This window comes from Lytechinus variegatus, chromosome 14, assembly GCF_018143015.1.
Source record: "Lytechinus variegatus isolate NC3 chromosome 14, Lvar_3.0, whole genome shotgun sequence".
NCBI lineage: Eukaryota > Metazoa > Echinodermata > Echinoidea > Temnopleuroida > Toxopneustidae > Lytechinus > Lytechinus variegatus.
The window spans coordinates 1215672-1233329 of record NC_054753.1 but is presented as its reverse complement, the minus strand read 5'-3'; the positions used below and the strand labels follow the sequence as shown (position 1 = coordinate 1233329).

The window sequence follows — 17658 nt, the reverse complement described above, 5'->3', positions numbered from 1 at the left end:
TGCTAATAATATGAAAGGTGAGAATATATTCATGTTGATTATGTTTCCCTTAATATTTTATGAGCTCGAATCTCTTCGATTAATATGGATTTTAAAGCGATGTTAGTACATTGGTAGATGCAAATTTTGAGCAGCGCTAGCATTTTGACATCACTACTCGTTGCGTATTGCTTTTATATGTAAACGGAATTGTTAATTTTTCTTGTACACAAAGTCTATGGGAAATGGAATTTCCGTTTTCAGACATGCTGAAACGGAATTTGAGATTTTCTGAAACGGAAAAGGCAATTTTTAGAAACGGAAAATCATTGTCCCTATGAGTGATTGTATTATCGACCAGCCTTGTATTACCAAACGGGCGCATCATACGCGTCAGAAAATAATTTCATGCATACACTGTATGCTCAAAATTTTGCAACATATCCTTCCAAAGGGAACTTTTAAAAAGAAAGATGATTTCGAAAAATAAAATATGGTCATAATAGCTCATCAGCGAGTTTGTTGTTTTCTCAACTTGTCCCATAGAAAATACACATTACAACACACGTTTGGCAATTTTCAGGGTCTTTTTTTGGGGGGTGGGGGGTCATTTTTTCAGGCCATTTTGCATACATTTTGCTTTTATCAATGTTTTGAATAATGTTTTTCAAAATATGAAAATGATTAGCGATTAAATGAACCCAAAACCCAAGGAGAGAATCAATCTTGATATAGGACATAGCAAAAAATGAAAGAAGCAATTTATTACAAGTTCCAACAAATTCAGTTGTAAACTAAAAGAGTTATGAAAGTTTTAAAAGTCTTGTTTTATTTCTATAAGGACCCTCAAATTGGCAAACATGTTTCATAATGGCTGATTTTGTGGACAACTCTCCATTTGTTTTGTACATACACACATTTTTAGATTTTCCCCATTATCTTTCAAATCGCATCTTGCCTCCTTTTGAGCGCAATCATGGGAAGAGAAAATTCACACAACATATGTGAAGGTCAGGAGATTATAAAAAATATACAAAATTGAGGGAGAAAATTGAAAATTTGCATACAAAAATGGAGGTTGTTCACAATGAGCCATTTTGAAGTATCTTTGCCAATTTGAGGATCCCTATGAAAAATGTTGCAAGACTTTTCAAACTTCCATAACTCTCTTATTCTACAGGCCTAACCAATTTTGATGAAACTTGTATCAAATTGTTCCTCTCATATTTTTCTTTCCGATCGACACTCTCCTTGGATTTCGGTTTCCTTTTAATAATGATTACTGCCAAATTGAGGAGCTAATCCAGAATAATATTGAAATAACAAAAGCCGTGTACCTGAAGATGAAAAAATAGATGAACTCCCAAAGGAGGAAGAGATGGAGACTATAATGCACAAAGACAATGTAACAAATAGAAATGGGAGTGGAGGAAAATGATATCTAAATCTAGATAAGATATTGGTTTCAGATTGGAATAGAGAAGGATTTGGGCGGAATCGAGAGAGACATGAATAATATGCTCACCTGATCTTCACCGTCGATGCTAGCCATTGATTATGCTTGTCAAACTGGGTCAACCAGAATGCAATCTCCTGCGCACAAACAAGTGAGATTGAAACAAAAAATAATGTTTAGGGTGTTATTAACTCATTTATGACAGAATTATTACCAGAGGGTTTAAACATTCAACCTAAACATCAAGGCTAGCAAATATAAAAGAACCACACTGGTTGGTTCCTGACCAGTGTTTTTAACAAAATGTGCCTGCATCAGTTATTTTGATTGGCTGTCATTAAATCTGAATTGATTACATGTACATGTAGTACAGTGTAAAATACTTTGGGTTACAGATTCCAGGTCCATTACATTTACATGTAATGTATTTTTTTTCAAATCACCTACATGTACATGTATATACACACAAATTTAAAAGCAATATTTCAGAAAAGAATGTTGTGAATTCCTAAACTATAAACTTCCATTATCCAGTGCACATCATCACCACGTAATACACAAGTACATGTACATGTAGTTGACACGAATTTGTCCATTGCTGCAAACAGTACAGTACATGTACATTACATCATGTACTAAAATGTTGTTTTGGCTATAAAAAAAGGGATGAATTGAATATGATAGCACAATCTAAGGAATCATATGAGATGTTTATTCCCTTATTCCCTCATAAAATCAAGGCTTAAAAGTTGAAACATCGTGAAAATAATTTCTTCATGTACCTTCCAAGTTGACACAGGTATACCTCATCAGTCAAGTCAAACTCACTGCGCAATGTAGGGGGCGGGGTGGGGGGCATGCATATTGAACACTCTCTAAAGTGTATTTCCTTCCCATTTGGGTTTGGTTTTGATTGGCTATCCCTGTCACAGGTTCTAGCTTCAATTGGGCGTATCCTAACGCTCCAGCCATACCAATGAAATAGACCCCAAAACGATCGGCCATTGGAAAGGACGTAATATCGTTGATCGGTCTGGAGTCGGTTTCGTGAGTGCGACTGTAGTCTGGAGGTGTAAACATGCCCAGTGAGGACAAGTCTCTCATGGAGTAATGCATGGTATGGCAGGCATGTATATCACATTCCTCAGCCATGAAATGAACTGGGACGCTAGCCAGGTCTTCAGAGAAATATCCAACTCGGCAAGGATCAACAAGACATGATGATAAGAAGACGGCAAGACAAAACAAAACATACATTCAATATGATAACCCAAGGAGGAATGATTAGATGGCTAATTAATCCAGGCTGGCATAGAAGAGAACACGGTAGTATGATCCAACAAAAAAAATGAACGATGTCTCCATGTACATACATGTCGCCTGGTAACATGATACGAAAAGTGCATGAACTGACAAAACTTCAATCAACAGTTCAAGTACGAGTCCACAAGAACCAATGCATCGTCATGTACACAAATGTTACAACACTTGCCACCATGGTAATTTCACCATCTAATGGCAACTTCAATGAAATTCACACTTGAGTTTTATTTCTATTATATAATGTTCTCTTTGAGTAGAAGAAATAACCAGTTGTCTCACGGTGTATCACACGTCGCTTTCCTAATATGTTTGATACATCATGAGACAACTGGTTATTTCTTCTACTCAATCCTTCACCTCGATGAACCTCTTCCGCATCAATGTTCTCCTTGGATGGAAAAAAAGTCATGGCAAAGATGAAAGCAAAAACTGTCGGCTATCACATTATTTTCATATTTTCCACAAGAATACAGCACAGGATTCTCCCATGCCCCTGGATTCAAGCTAAAAAGTTAGACCCCCCCCAAAAAAAGAAACCGATTGTGAGGGGCTAACATTTGTGTTGTACAATAGTCCCTTTCATGTATTTTTGTGTGGCATGCATGACTCTCAGCAGCGTATTTAGCACATTCCAGTCACTTTCGGCCACTTTCTTCAATATTTCCAATAATGAATAAACACGGCCCCTCTCAAAGAGTCACGATTGATTCAATCAAATTCAATATGGAAATCCATAAATGTCATAACTTTTCCAAAGGAAATTTGCATAACATCCTCCTCTCCCCTCCTCCTCCTTCTTCTCCTTCTCCTCCTCCCTCTTCTTCTTCTTCTTCTTCTTCTCCACCTCCTCCTCCTCCTCCTTCTACTTCTTTTTCTGCTTCTCCTCTTCCTCCTCCTACATGTACTCCTTCTTCCTCTCCTCCTTTCCTTTTCTTCTTTTATTTCCTTCATCCTCCTCCTTCTGACATTTTCATTCTCCTTCCTCATCCTCTTCCCGTGGAATACAATTTGTGTAGAAAATGTGATCAATCATGTGCATCAAGATCGTTCTTCGTGCAGCACTTTCCACTGCACTGAGGCATGGTACATGTACCTTCTATCAAGAAAGGGTTTTCCCCTATAAAGCGATGACATTTAGAAGATGCTTTACCTACTTTCAAGAGATTTGCATGGGATCAACATCTTCCATGAACACCAGGAAACAACTAGAAATGCAGAACTGTTCAAAAGAAATAGACAAACTTTAAAAGTTCACATTTACATTCATGAGCTACAGTACAACAGACGACTGTACATTGCTATCTTATATAGATGTTAAACAACCCCATATTTTACATTAGATTTTTATTATGCCTCTCAAGGGAGGGGGGCACAGGCCGGATGTGCTCCCCCCCCCCTGGATCTGCCATGGGGGGATATGACTTTTGAGTTTCTCTCTCTCCCTTTCTGTTGGGCTTTGAGGAAAGTAGTTACCAAAATTAAGGGTCCAAACCGGACAAGCAAATCTCCCTCTACATTCATGTACATGTTCTACATACACACATGTATGTATTTCAGTATGTCCGTGTGTATGTCCTGCAGGTTGCTTGTCTTTTTGAACATATTAACATGTATGTACTTCCTTGTTTAATTTACTTCTAATTGTTTGGATTTATTATATGTACATGTATGTATTTGTAATACTTGTATGCAGGGCCCGCAAGATTAACAGTAGTCCACTGATGGGGTTACCCTGGGTAAAAAAAAAACAAAATAAATAAAATGTATGTGGGGCTTTGAAAAAGGACTGTCAGGAAAAGTGGGGTCATGAGAATGCATTTCTTCTATACATGTAGATGTACAGTGGACATGCATAGGCACTTTGAAGTTAATGGCCCAAATACATGTAGGTGGTTTAAAACATCGGTTGAACCCATGGTTTATGCAGATTTCCTGTATCAATTACGCTTTAATATTCACTGTGTATATCAAATAAATGTCCAATGCTGATGTGTGTTTTTGCCATAACGCACCAAATTGATGCATGTTGGCATGGTTAAGTACACTATTTTATTCATGGGTCCACTGTTCTTAATTAATGAGTCCACTCTACAAACAGTGGACTCATGAATAAAACAGCGTACTTAACCATGGCAACAGGCGTCAATTTGGCACATTGTGGCACAGGGGCGGCGGAACATATTTTTGTTTGGGGGGAGGCAAAGCAAAAAAAGGGCATTTTGGAGCAAACGGATATTTCCACCATGAGATTATTATCTATGTGAAGTTTTTTTAAGTGATTTCTGGTTGGTAAGTTATATTATAAGTTATATTTAGGCTTTATTTTTTGCAAGCGAGCAAGCAAAAGGTTTGGAAAAATGTTCAAATCTGAAGTTGTAAAACTTGCTTTTCGGTCATTTATGGACCTACATATGTACATGTAATTACTTTTTAAAGGCATCCTTGCGAGATGTTGCGAGCGGGAATCACAAGCTCAAACTTTTGGAAATTTCCTGTAATACGACATGAAAAGTAGGCATTACGAGCAGTTTTTGTAATCATTAAAAAAAGATGTGAATCTGACTAAAGAATTAATGCAAGCGCAAGCTGAAATTTTTAATACACTGACCAGAAAAGGAACCTTTTAAAGACTGCATTTTGTGACTCATGAATAGGATACAGGCTACATACATGTATCTCACCAACTGAATAATGCAAGGAAAAAGCGCAAGCTGAAAATTTGTGATATTCTAACCAGAAAACTGGACATTCTAGGCATTTTACCAGGAACAGAATGACTACCTTCATAAACAATAATTGGTGTGAGCGCAAAACGCAAACCTGAAAACTGGACATGTTAAGCATTTTTGTAACCATGAACAGGACGAATTTCTGTAATTTATGCTAGCGCGAAGCACGAGTCAAAATTTTTGGGATATTCTAGCTTGTATAATACTTCAAAAAGGGTATTTCATTTTCAAAGAGGGCTCATTTCATTTTGAAAAAAGGGTATTTTTCATTTTGAAAAAGGGAAATTTTTCCTCCTGGGAATTTTTTTAGGGGGCACTTCCCCCCCCCCCCCCCCCGGGTTACGCTGCCCCTGCTGTGGCAAGAGAGCGCATCAGCATTGGACATTTATTCAATCTGCATGAACCATAAGTTCATCCAATGATTTTGAACTACCTTTGTGAATTCGGGCCTCGATTTAGGTGTTCAGAGTCATGCTGAAACCATTCCGATTGCAGTTTGATGGGAAGTAGGAACTGCTTCGGAAAAGTAATCAAGATTGGGGCGATGGAACACCCCTCCCCCCTCACTGAAAACCTCAGCAAGACTCCCAACAAGAGAGGAATTTCCTCAGCTGTGCTACCACGCTGGTCATTTTAAATGCTTTAATACCAACCTAAGTCAGGAAATCGATTTGCATCAGGATCAGCAGGTCCCTCATTAGATGGTGTCAACTGGTGTTGATATCTAAAATCACTTTTGCTTCCCCAAATCAAAATAACATTCAATAGCATTCTTCCTACCAGGTACTGTGCAATTTATTTATGTAGGTTTATGTGACATAAAAAATATATAAAATAAATAACTGAAATCAATAAATCAATAACTATTATCATAATAATAAATAAATAACTTAATTAATTAATAATTATTTAATTGATTAACTAATTGATACATATATATATTGTATATGTACAGAATAAATGGCTTAAAGAACGTCCTCAAAATGTTACGTGCGTACATATGTACGAGAATTCCATCTTTACACAAGACCTATTAAATTTGCATTGAATTAAAAATGGCACCAATTTTTTTTCTCGAAAAATAAAGATGTGGGGGCGGGGAGTCCATGTCCCATCTATAATCAAATCTCATAAGTTTTGTTTTCATTTTCTACAAATTTTTATGATTATCCGATCCCATACATGTATGAAATGCCCCTCTTCCCAATTATGCAAATTAGGTGCCCCAAATTTGCATAAATTTGCATATTATCAAACTTTTTTAATGAAATTGTAAAAATTCAACATTTGGGCTTTCTTATACAAACAAAGATAACTTCTTAAAATAGAGATAAAATTTTGACTTCTCGACCTTTTCTTGGACTTGCCCATGAATGAAATAAATTGTTGATTGTACAAAAAAATATTCATACAATAATAATAATAATAAATAAATAAAAACAAGACAATAGAGATAAAATGCTTCCACTATATACATGTATTAATGAATTTATAAATAATCAAGTAAAAGAATTAAACCAAAAAAAAAATAAGAAGGAAATTTTGCTTTTTTACAATTGCTCTCTTCAGAACTTCCATCCAAACAAACAATATTGGAGAATCAGCATAATGTAATCACTGAAAATTTGATTACAGCCATGTGTCTTGAACTCGTCTAACAAAAAGGTGGGTTTGTCACACTTTTTCAATTCTCATTCGTTTTAACAATGTAGGTGTCCATGTACGCACATGTACGTATGTTGTCTCAGTTGAAGAGAGATACATGTATATTGTCATGAAATTGGTATCATTTTAAAGCTTCATGTACGTATAATACTCTATAATGTCTGAAAAAATGAGCGCAACAATAAAATATAGCATACATGTATATGTATTCGCATCGACTCGATTGATAGAACAAAAAGTGGCGAGGGTGGTTTGGGGCTAGTATTTTATTTTGGTCTCATTTTACAGATACATACATGTAAAACAGGTATACACTGTAATACACCTCTAAGTCCTCTAGATACATATCATACAATAATTAATTAATTACAAGTACATAGTACGATTTATTAGTAAATGTAAAACTACATGTATTTTGATGTGTTGGTTTTTGATATTTGAGATAACCTTGATGAAATTATTGAATCCCCTTTAAGGTACAGTACATGTCTACAGTACAGTGTACATGTCATTTAAAACTGAATTTCTTAAGCCACACAAATCAGTTAAAGGTATGGGCAAAGAGAAAACAAATATGGATAATTTAGCTTGTTAATTTGTTTAAATAGCCTTGAACTTATTATCAGCCAATATTGTTTGTTACTGTTATTTTATGAAAACCAATAAAAACAGAAAAAAAAGAAAACAAATATGGATATCTGAATTGAATTCTTAAAATATCTAAAAATTTGAACATTTTCATCCTACCTCATTTTTTATGCCATTTTTGTAATCCCCATGAAATTTCCTTTCAGAAAAAGTATACTTTTGAATGGATAGGGTGAATATTTTCAAAGTTATGACTATTCAGATTTGGGTGACAGAACACAAATAGGGCGAGTTCAAGATGCATGGCCTTTATAATTAGAACTTAACTGTTTTGTGAACACTATTTTTTGTTCTTCTCACAAAATCAAATTATATTTCATGTATGTACAGAACTCTTGTACATGGTACTCTACTTGCACAATATAACTTCTTCATTCAAATTTAACCTGAAATACTTATGCAAATTAAAACACACTGAATTTATTATTTTTATTGTCAAATGCAAAAGATAAACAAAAGCAAAAGTTACCAAATAAAACTAAAATAAAGATTATACAAGTATATGCAAATGTAATTATAGTTATAAATCCAACACAATATCAAAGAAGATAAAAAAGCATGTTCATTAATTAAATATTTAATATTATCAATTAATAATGGATGTCACTATTGACATCTCACTTTCTACAGACGCTGTTCAAAGAAGGGGGGCGCAGGTGACCCTTTTTGGTGTGGAATAGATAATGAGCCTTGCCGAATTCCAGAGCTGGCAACGTGTGTGCAATCATGTTGGTTTTTTACCATAATCATATTGTCCAAACAGAGGGCATGTGTTGGGAAGAAATTCACCCCTGGAAAGAACCAGTGTGCCATACGCTGTGCAGCAAATAAACCTAATAAACCACACTCGGTGTATTTGTCCTTTCGACCTACGAATTAAGGATTCTTGATATCTTGGTCTCCAGAACTTGAAATGAAAACAAGGAGGTAGCTCTACAGTAGATGTCATGTATGTAGTGCAATGCAGTGGAAATAAATAAAATCCCACCCTGGCTCGTATGTACATGTTTAACTGTATCATGCAAGTAAAATTCAATGTACATAACATACCCAGTATGAATCAGATGCCCCCCCCCCCCACAACTTATTACATGTATCGGCATAAATTAAGGGCAAGTCCAAGAAAATGTCACCCTAGAATGCAAAATTTCATTTTTAATTTAAGAAGTTATCTTTGGTGGGGTAAGAAAGCCCAAATGTTGAATTTTAAAATTTCATTAACAAAAATGTGATAATATGCATATTTATGCTAATTTGGGGCACCTAATTTGCATAATTGGTAAAATTGGTGTTACGTATGGGACAATTATAAAAACTTATAGAAAATAGAAATGAAACTTGTGAGATTTAGTCATAGGTGGGACATGGACCCCTTAACATCTTATTTCTTTTGAGGTGTCATCTAATTAATTATGCAAATTAGGTCTTGTCCAAGTATAGAATGTCCCATGCACATGTACGTAACATTTTGAAGATTTTTTTTAGTTATTTCTCATACAGTAATACAATACTTGTATTGTTGCATCTCTGGGAAGTTCTAATAAAAATTATAAAGTATGAAAATGTTATACCCCAAAAAGTTTCAAAAATAGAGTTTACTTTTTAATTAAAAGTTAATTAAAAAATTGTTACGTATGGGACATGTCACGTATGGGACATTTACACACAATGTCAATGGGGAGATTTGTGTACATGTACAAAGTGAATGGAGAAAAACAAATTTCAAGAGTGCTCTAAAAAGTGATTATTTACCTTTTCTTTAGTTCTTAAAGACTGATTTGTTATGAATACTGATTAATGAAAACAATTGAAGCGAAAAAGTTGTGAAAATTGAAAAATATGAAAAAACAAAAAATAATAGAAATACATAAGAAATTCATGAAACCATGAAAAACAAGAAAAAAAAGTTGAAATGGCTAATTTCCTTTTCAGTCATATCAAATATGTCTCAATAGAACATTTTAAAAGACAGAAACTATTTTGTTATTTCCATATTTTAAATTATTTCAATTTTTTTAATTATGGGGAAAATTGTGTACGTTCTCTATGGGGACAAAATGTCCCATACGTACATGTAACATGTCATTAATCTGTTTAATTAGTCTGTAATTAGAGGGATTTGACTTATGACATGAAACTTGCCTTAGATATACTAGAGTATTGTGACTTCTATCACACTAAAGTTACAAGTTGTCAAATGAAATTCTTTCAGAGAATTCTCAACTTGAAAAAAATGTTTTAAAAATTGTCTTTTTTCTGCATCCCATACGTAACGGCCCATCTTTTCTCTCTAAAAGGTCAAGGTCATATGTCACCATTTTTTCCATGATTATTCTTCTCCTAGATGTCTACCATCATGAGGGTATTCAATCTAATCAAAGTCAATTAACACTATTTTTCAGGTCATTAAAGCCTCTGAAATGTCCCATACATAACGCGTGCAAATTCTTGGACTTGCCCTTTAAAAAAAATGATTTACAGGTAATAGATTTCATTAATTATGAAAAAGTAAATTCAGCAATAAATGTTATCAGCTAACATAATTTAACATAAGTTACTGTAAACATGTATATATTGTACAACTGTAGGTGGCCTTCCTTGTTTCTTTTTTTATTTCAAAATTGACTTCAATTTGAAATACAATTAAAAAAAAATCTTCTGATCAATGCTCTCATCAATCAAAATATTAGTTTAGCTTTAACCCAGCCATGAATGGACATCCCCTTTACCAGGTCTTCATTATACTATAGAGTTGTCTGTAATAGCTCCATGATTATGAGTATGATACTCACAATATTGAGGGGTTTATTAATGACCTTTGACCCTTGTTGAATCAGAAGCTCTCTCCGTCTCTGGAATTCCAACTACATGTAATCGACTTTCCCCAAACGGAATGTCAAGATCACATACATGTATATAAACAAAGCAAACATTCATGACAGATGGTTAGATCATCGTAGTACATGGCCAACGTCACAAACATTTTATTCTAGCAGCATGGAGTTTCGCAAGTTGCGTATAATTATGAAGTACTGTATGTTGCGTGCCACTGCGCGGGGGAAGCAAGCATTGATCAATGTGAAGCTGGATGCCAGCCATCCATGAGAGAGGGACATGATGTATTCGACATATGACATACCAGAGGGCTAACGAAGGTGATTTCCTCTGGAGTATTAGCCTACAGACTGCTCCTGTGTGATGATTGCAGTCCCACACATAGACTGTCTTGTTTGCATGTCTTCCTAACTTGTCTCTATGTATGTGACACATAATTAAATCATGAAGAAAAGAGCACGACCCATGAGATGCCATGCGATTATTAAAGCCAGCGTGAGAAGACAACATTAATGTCCATAAATTGTATAGTGCATGTGTACTGTACTGTATACTATCTTGGGGCCTGGGGGTCCACTACAGTATGTACATGTAGTATACTGCTTTCTTAATCAAATTTGATCAGATTCTTCCATTTCTTTTTCTTCATTAAAACTATTTGTAAAACTTTTTGTGAAATCGTCTCCCTTTTTCACCTTTGTTCGCTGTAATTTTGACACCAGGCTTTACATGTACAATGTACCTACATGTATGTTCAACAGGAAAGTATAATTCACCAACATACATTGTACATGTACTGCACATTGTAGTTGAGTGCCCCGCCCCTTGAGGAAATCTTTACAAAAATAGGTCATCGTTGGTCTGTACATTATACAAGACTGAACTACAGTACAGTATCAATGTTCCAACCTTGTAGGCCAAAAGTGTACCTTCACCTTGGTCTTGAAGGGAAATTATGTGTTGTAGAGGCATCAGGGGCCTGGACTCAGCAATGTCTTGAATGAAACCATGACCATATTATTGGTAGCTTAAATTTTCATCATAAATTTTATTTGAACTACATGTACCATCAATTCACTATGTACATTGTAATACATGTATGTAGGCAGGTTATTACTTTCATGAAACATGCCAATAACCAGCATGACCCCCGTTTTCACAAACATTTACGTTCCGAAGCCCGTTCCAAGGACCCTTCTTTTTACAATAAGCCAGCTCCAAGGCCCCCGCTTTTTGTCTCGCCCGCGGCACACCCCCACCACTTTTTTGGTCGAGTGCCCCCCCCCCCCCCCCCCCCCCCCCCCGGGCATCCAAAGTTTGCTCAATCTCAAGATTTTAGCCCGATTGGCCCTCTTCGCGATTAATCTCGAGATTCAACAAACCCCGTCTCCACCATCGCAAGAAGAGCGATTCCTGCTCGAGCGAGGCATCGATGCATTATGGTCTCACGCCGAGAATAAATAATCCCAAGTGCATCTGCAACGACGAATTAGCGCGATTTTGTAATTTGTAAAATAGCGCGCTATTTTGCAAATAATCCTAGACTTGGGATTGCAATCTCGAGATTAATCCTATGAATTAGGACGATAATTGCGTCTCCACTGTAAATAATCTCGAGATTGTTCAGATCGGGATAATTTGCCGGATCAGAAATAGCGCGCTAATTTGAAAACTTAGAATGGTGCTGACGGCCCTTCTAGGGTCTTGAGAGAGTGAGTCCGTTGTCTTATTTGCAGACACTAATCTCTTGGTCTCGGTATGTCTCCAAGGGTCTGTCTGGTGTATAACACTGATGAGACAATGAAAAAGTGCTTCTGTTTCTGTTTGTGGTAACTCCCGTAGGAACTCGGCAGGACAGCATTTTTGCTGGTAAATGCCAAGCTGGTATTTAACCAATTACCTATGAAACATTTTACGTCTAGTTTAATCAGTCATAGTGGCTGACTTTATAGGCGACAGAAAGTGGAGACAATGGCAGAGTTGGGATTCGAACTCACAAACTTGTGATTATGAGTCCAATGCTCTAACCACTGGACCACATGACCCGTGCTTGGAACCTTACTGCTCCGCTTCAAGCAATATCGTAAGTAAATATATAACATGTAGTATTGTGGTGAAACCACAATAATATTTGAAATGATCATGATATGATGATGACTCATTTGCATGAAATCCGGAATGAACTTTGGAAATGATTCATTAGTCAAAGATTGCAAGAACATGGGTGGGACATGGAAGAAAATGTGTGCATTACATGTACATGTATGGTGTGTCATAGGTCTGTCATCTTATTAAAAAGTGGTTCCACTGTTCCATGGTACAAAACTATGGATTGTGCAGATTCTTCATCACCATTCTTCCATTCTGACGGCCTTTGCCAAAAGTATGTATTCAATTTTTTTCTCAGTGTACATGTACATGCGAGTGCGTGATGATATAAAGCACTTGTACATGTACATGTAATTATGCACAAAAATATGCCGAGACAATGGTTTTGTACAATAAATGAAACCTCTCTCAAGAATAAGGGCCACTGCGTGTGGAGGAGCCGCGGTGAAGTGGTTCTGACTCTCGCCTCGTAAACAGAGGGTCGTGTGTTCGAATCCCACCGCGGTCTGGCATCCTTTGGCAAGGCGTTAATCCACATTTTGCCACTCTCGACCCAGGTGCTAAATGGGTACCCGGTAGGATGTGAAAGTCATTGTAGCTTGTCAAGTACTGTGTGCGCCTCACATGCGACTGACTGGAATACTCCCCAGGGAGTGGAGGATGTGCACACATTGTGTGCAGGAATGACTGATTGAATCCGATGACCGGGGTAATGATATATCTGTAAAGCGCTTGGACACGTCGTTACGATGGATTAAGCGCTACACAAAAGCGGGTTTTTATTATTATTATTCTATCAAAGCTGTGGTCTTGAAGGTTGACTGTATATCAGTCTTAGGCCATGTTTATGCTTCCACTTTTCAGGCCCGAATCAGCGTTTCCAAACGTGCTTAGTCCAAAACACGGTTGCGTCCATGCTTACTTTCATTTAAACGCTGTTTCAAAACGCCGATCGTAAACTCACAAAAAGGTGCGTCACTTGGTACATGCTTCCGGTGAGATGAAAATCCGCGGGCAAATACAGTCGTATTGCTCCATGTTATCTCTACGTAATAACAACAATCAGAAAAAAAACTTTCGAAAGATCTCGCTTTACGATGCGAAGCCAGCTGGAGATCATGATTTGCTCTGAAAAGTTATAAGCATAAACAGCACTCCCAGAACCACGTTTACGATCGGCGTTTTGAATCAACATTTGAAATCGCTGATCCTGCCCTCGCAATGGAAGCATAAACACACCCTTAGCTGATTCTAGACACAAGTGTCTCTGCCATGGTCTCTGCCTCAGGGTTCACATCTCTGACCAGAAACTGCAAGTTACACAAAGCTTAATAGCAACTGATCTCTTGACCAGTTTTCACTTATGATTTAATACACTAGCCATAAGAATAAACCTCAAACAATCAATGCACTTGATTACGGTAGTTGTACAACAATCAACCACCGATTACTGCTTTTTACACTAATATAATGTTTGCCCAATGTTGATTTCTAATTTGAGACAAAAGAACATGGCTATAATAACAAAGAGCAAAATAAAAATAAAATTTATGCTAAAATGTACATGTAATCAATTCCAAACATATTAACTCATTCAAGACACAGCAATGATGGCCCGTGTTGATATGCATGTCATAGATATTTAAGCGAGTCAGCTCGCTCATACATGTATACATGAATGTGTGACCTCTGGTGCTACAGATCATAAAATAGGTTAACTTGTTTTTTTTATTTTTGATAATCCAAGAATTTTGATTGTATCAAACTATCCAATTGTTTACCTTAGCAAACAATCAAGAAAATATTTGTCCCAGGCCTAGATTTTGTAGTTTTGTACACACAATTTGGTGATGATGTACTTACCTCATTCGTATTCCATCTCTCCTGTTTCTTGGGAAGGTCACCAACTTTCTCCAGATCATGAAGAGCCTTTGGTAAGACAACCTTCTTCTGAGGTATGTCTGCAGAGGGAAAATAAAATATGTGGGAAATACATGTATCTGTCTTAAATTAATTCAGTTGTGCAGCTGGACAGAAGGTCTCTTTTCGAACAGGAATATTCTACTTGATACATGCTTCATATGCACTCATCTGTTCTTGACATTTTTAGGAGTGCTTTTATGATTCGGAGGTTGATTTTAATCAGGGAGAACCACCTTAAAGGGATGGTCCGGGCTGATATTAATTCACTGAACAATATGCTGAAAATCTCATCAAAATAGGATGAAAAATAATAAAGTTATTGAAGTTTGAAGTTTAGCAATATTTTGTGAAAACGGTCGTCATGAATATTCATTGGGTGGGCTGATGATGTCGCATCTCCACTTTCCGTTTTCTTATGTTTATTACATAAAATCATTTTTTCATTAAATTTCATACTTGTGTGAATAATATGTTTCTCTTATAATGAAATAAGTTGCAGCAAGAAATATCTATTGCACTAATCAGTTGTCAATCCAATTTTTCTAGTTCTTGGAGGAAAAAAATTGAATAAACCTAATTTCATGTCACAAAATACAAAGAAAAAGTGGGAATGTGACATCATCAGCCCACCTAATGAATATTCATGACAACTGTTTTCAGATTAAATTACTTGGACGCACATTATGAGAGAGGGATATTTTGAAGGTGATTTTGCGGAAACTTTTGGAAGCTGTCAAGCGAAACTGCATTAGCATTTAAAATCACATCAAATGACAAATTTCAATCTAAATTCTGAAATCTGGCCAGCCCATACATGTACCCATGCCATGCCCATGGCATGCCTGGCCTGGCACTGGTGTACGTGTACTATAGTCACGTATTGTATTACCGGACACTATCATATTTCCGGATGCGCCTATATACTGCTTACGAATTCAATTTCTTACTGTAAGACTTCTGCAGTTTACTTTCACAGATCAATTCAAAGAACGAGAATGCAAACATAAGGCGGAAAAATCGAACTTTTTTCTTTTACATTTCTATAAAATGACAGAAAATGCTTAAAATATCATATTTATATAGTTTTGCATTAACAATTGATCCCAATTGATCTATTTTCAGATGGATATTACGGTCTTGATTTGTCGAATTTCAATCTCGTCCGCTCCATCGATCAGATCGTCGACAGCTACATGTAGTTCACAAGGTAACCGATACCCCGGCCGTGCGCGAGGTTTACCATGATACTAGAGAGCCGTCGACAATCGACAGTGCATCGATAGAACTTGATGACTGACAGTCACGATATGAAATAATACTGGAAAGTGCCATATTGAGCACGCAATTAAAAAAAAATGAAATTAGTTAGCAAACACAAATTTATTAAAGATCTGCTCAGAAGCGATATAAGAAAGCAAACAAAAACTTAGAATTTACTCATGATAGGATATATCCTGAAAAAAATCACACCAATTCTTTCTTACATAATTATAATCAAGAATATTTTTACCCATCCGGCATGTCCAGCGTGTCCGGAATTGTGATGTAATTTGTCACACATGAAAATAATATTTTCTCGCGGAGGGGAATGCGGCAAGTGCAAGTGCGGTGCAAAGAAAACAGTTGGAAAATATAAAATAATTTCATCATATTCATAATTTTCAGAATATTTGGAATAGCAAGTAATAATTTTCTTGATTGTATTTCCTCTAGACTCTAGTTGTCATTTTTAAAGTGCTGAAATAAAGCCGGCAATGAATGAATAGGATAATAATTAACATGATTAGCCTAATAGTATGGTATAGTGAGTGATTGTATTACCGAACGCGCGCATCATATGCGTCAGAAAATAATCAAATACGCTCAAACCTTTGCAACTTCCTTCCAAAGGGAACTTAAATAGAAAAATGATGAAAAATTATCAAAAACACAATTTCGAAGTCTTTATATCCTCAAAACAATAAAATATGGTCAAAATAGCTCATCAGTGACTTTGTTGTTTTCCCAACTTTTCCCATAGAAAACACACGTTCGGTAATACGATACCTTTTCAAATGACCAAAATATTTCACTTGCGAAGAGGGGTCCGATTGGAAGCTGATGTCGTAAAAATGAAAAACAATTTCGGCAAAATTTCTGCATGTTTATATTTTGTAGGTATTTGTGTATTTATGGTGAAAGTTTCGTGAATTTTATTGGAATAATGTGTTTGATATGATCAAATTCATGAAAAGTGTTCGGTAATACGATCCACTACCATACATGGATGAATAACATAGGATACCGATTACCGTACACTGCCAACTATTCAATGGTGAAATTTCTGTGACACTCATCTCATACATTCTCATCTCAGAATCAAAGACATAACTTAGGCCTACAAGAACACTGACGTCTTTGTCGATGCCACTTGACTACATGTAACAAAAGTTAGACAGGGTCATGCAGACAGACAGGGCAGCCGCAGCTCCGGCAGCAAGAAAGCCGGTCTTCCGCACTTAAATGAACGGCGGCCGGGTGAAAAATACCCAGACGGTACACCAAAATAGTCAACAGTCTGTTGGAATAAATCGCAACTTATCGTGATTCAACAACATACCTTCGTCTCCCGTAAGAGCCATCATATTACACAACACCAATATCCATCATCTGTTTATGATAAAAGATGGGGTTTAAGATAGTAAAAAAAAAAATCCGCTTCCGAACGTTGTTATTCTCCGCAGTTGATGGGGAAAACACCTAAAAACAACAGAAGAGCGCGCGCTTGGCAGATCGAAGCGCGCGCGCGACCGTGCCGCTTCCGCATTCCCCGACGACGATTTTCATGCACCAGGCATACATGTAGGTGACCCCATGACCCCTTTTCTTTAATTTGAATGATATAGCACTCGCTTCATCTTCTGATTTTCCAGGTGGGGGGGGGCACAATTTCCCGAGAAAAATTCGACAAGCAAAAAAAAAATTATCAACCCCAAAATATCGTCATTTCGT

The 17658-nt window shown here is 36.5% G+C and overlaps 1 protein-coding gene across 1 annotated transcript in view; it reads right to left on the bottom strand.

Annotated features, from left to right (window-relative positions):
• The window catches only part of LOC121427838, a 61929-nt gene extending 44529 nt beyond the window's left edge, over positions 1-17400 (bottom strand). Inside the window, exons 1-3 of the mRNA XM_041624406.1 lie at positions 17267-17400; positions 14608-14705; positions 1505-1572 (exon numbers count right to left, since the gene is read on the bottom strand). Coding sequence (XP_041480340.1) covers positions 1505-1572; positions 14608-14705; positions 17267-17291 — 191 coding nt within the window. The 5' untranslated portion in view covers positions 17292-17400. The remainder of the gene's footprint in view (positions 1-1504; positions 1573-14607; positions 14706-17266) is intronic.
• Positions 17401-17658: the final 258 nt, after the last annotated feature.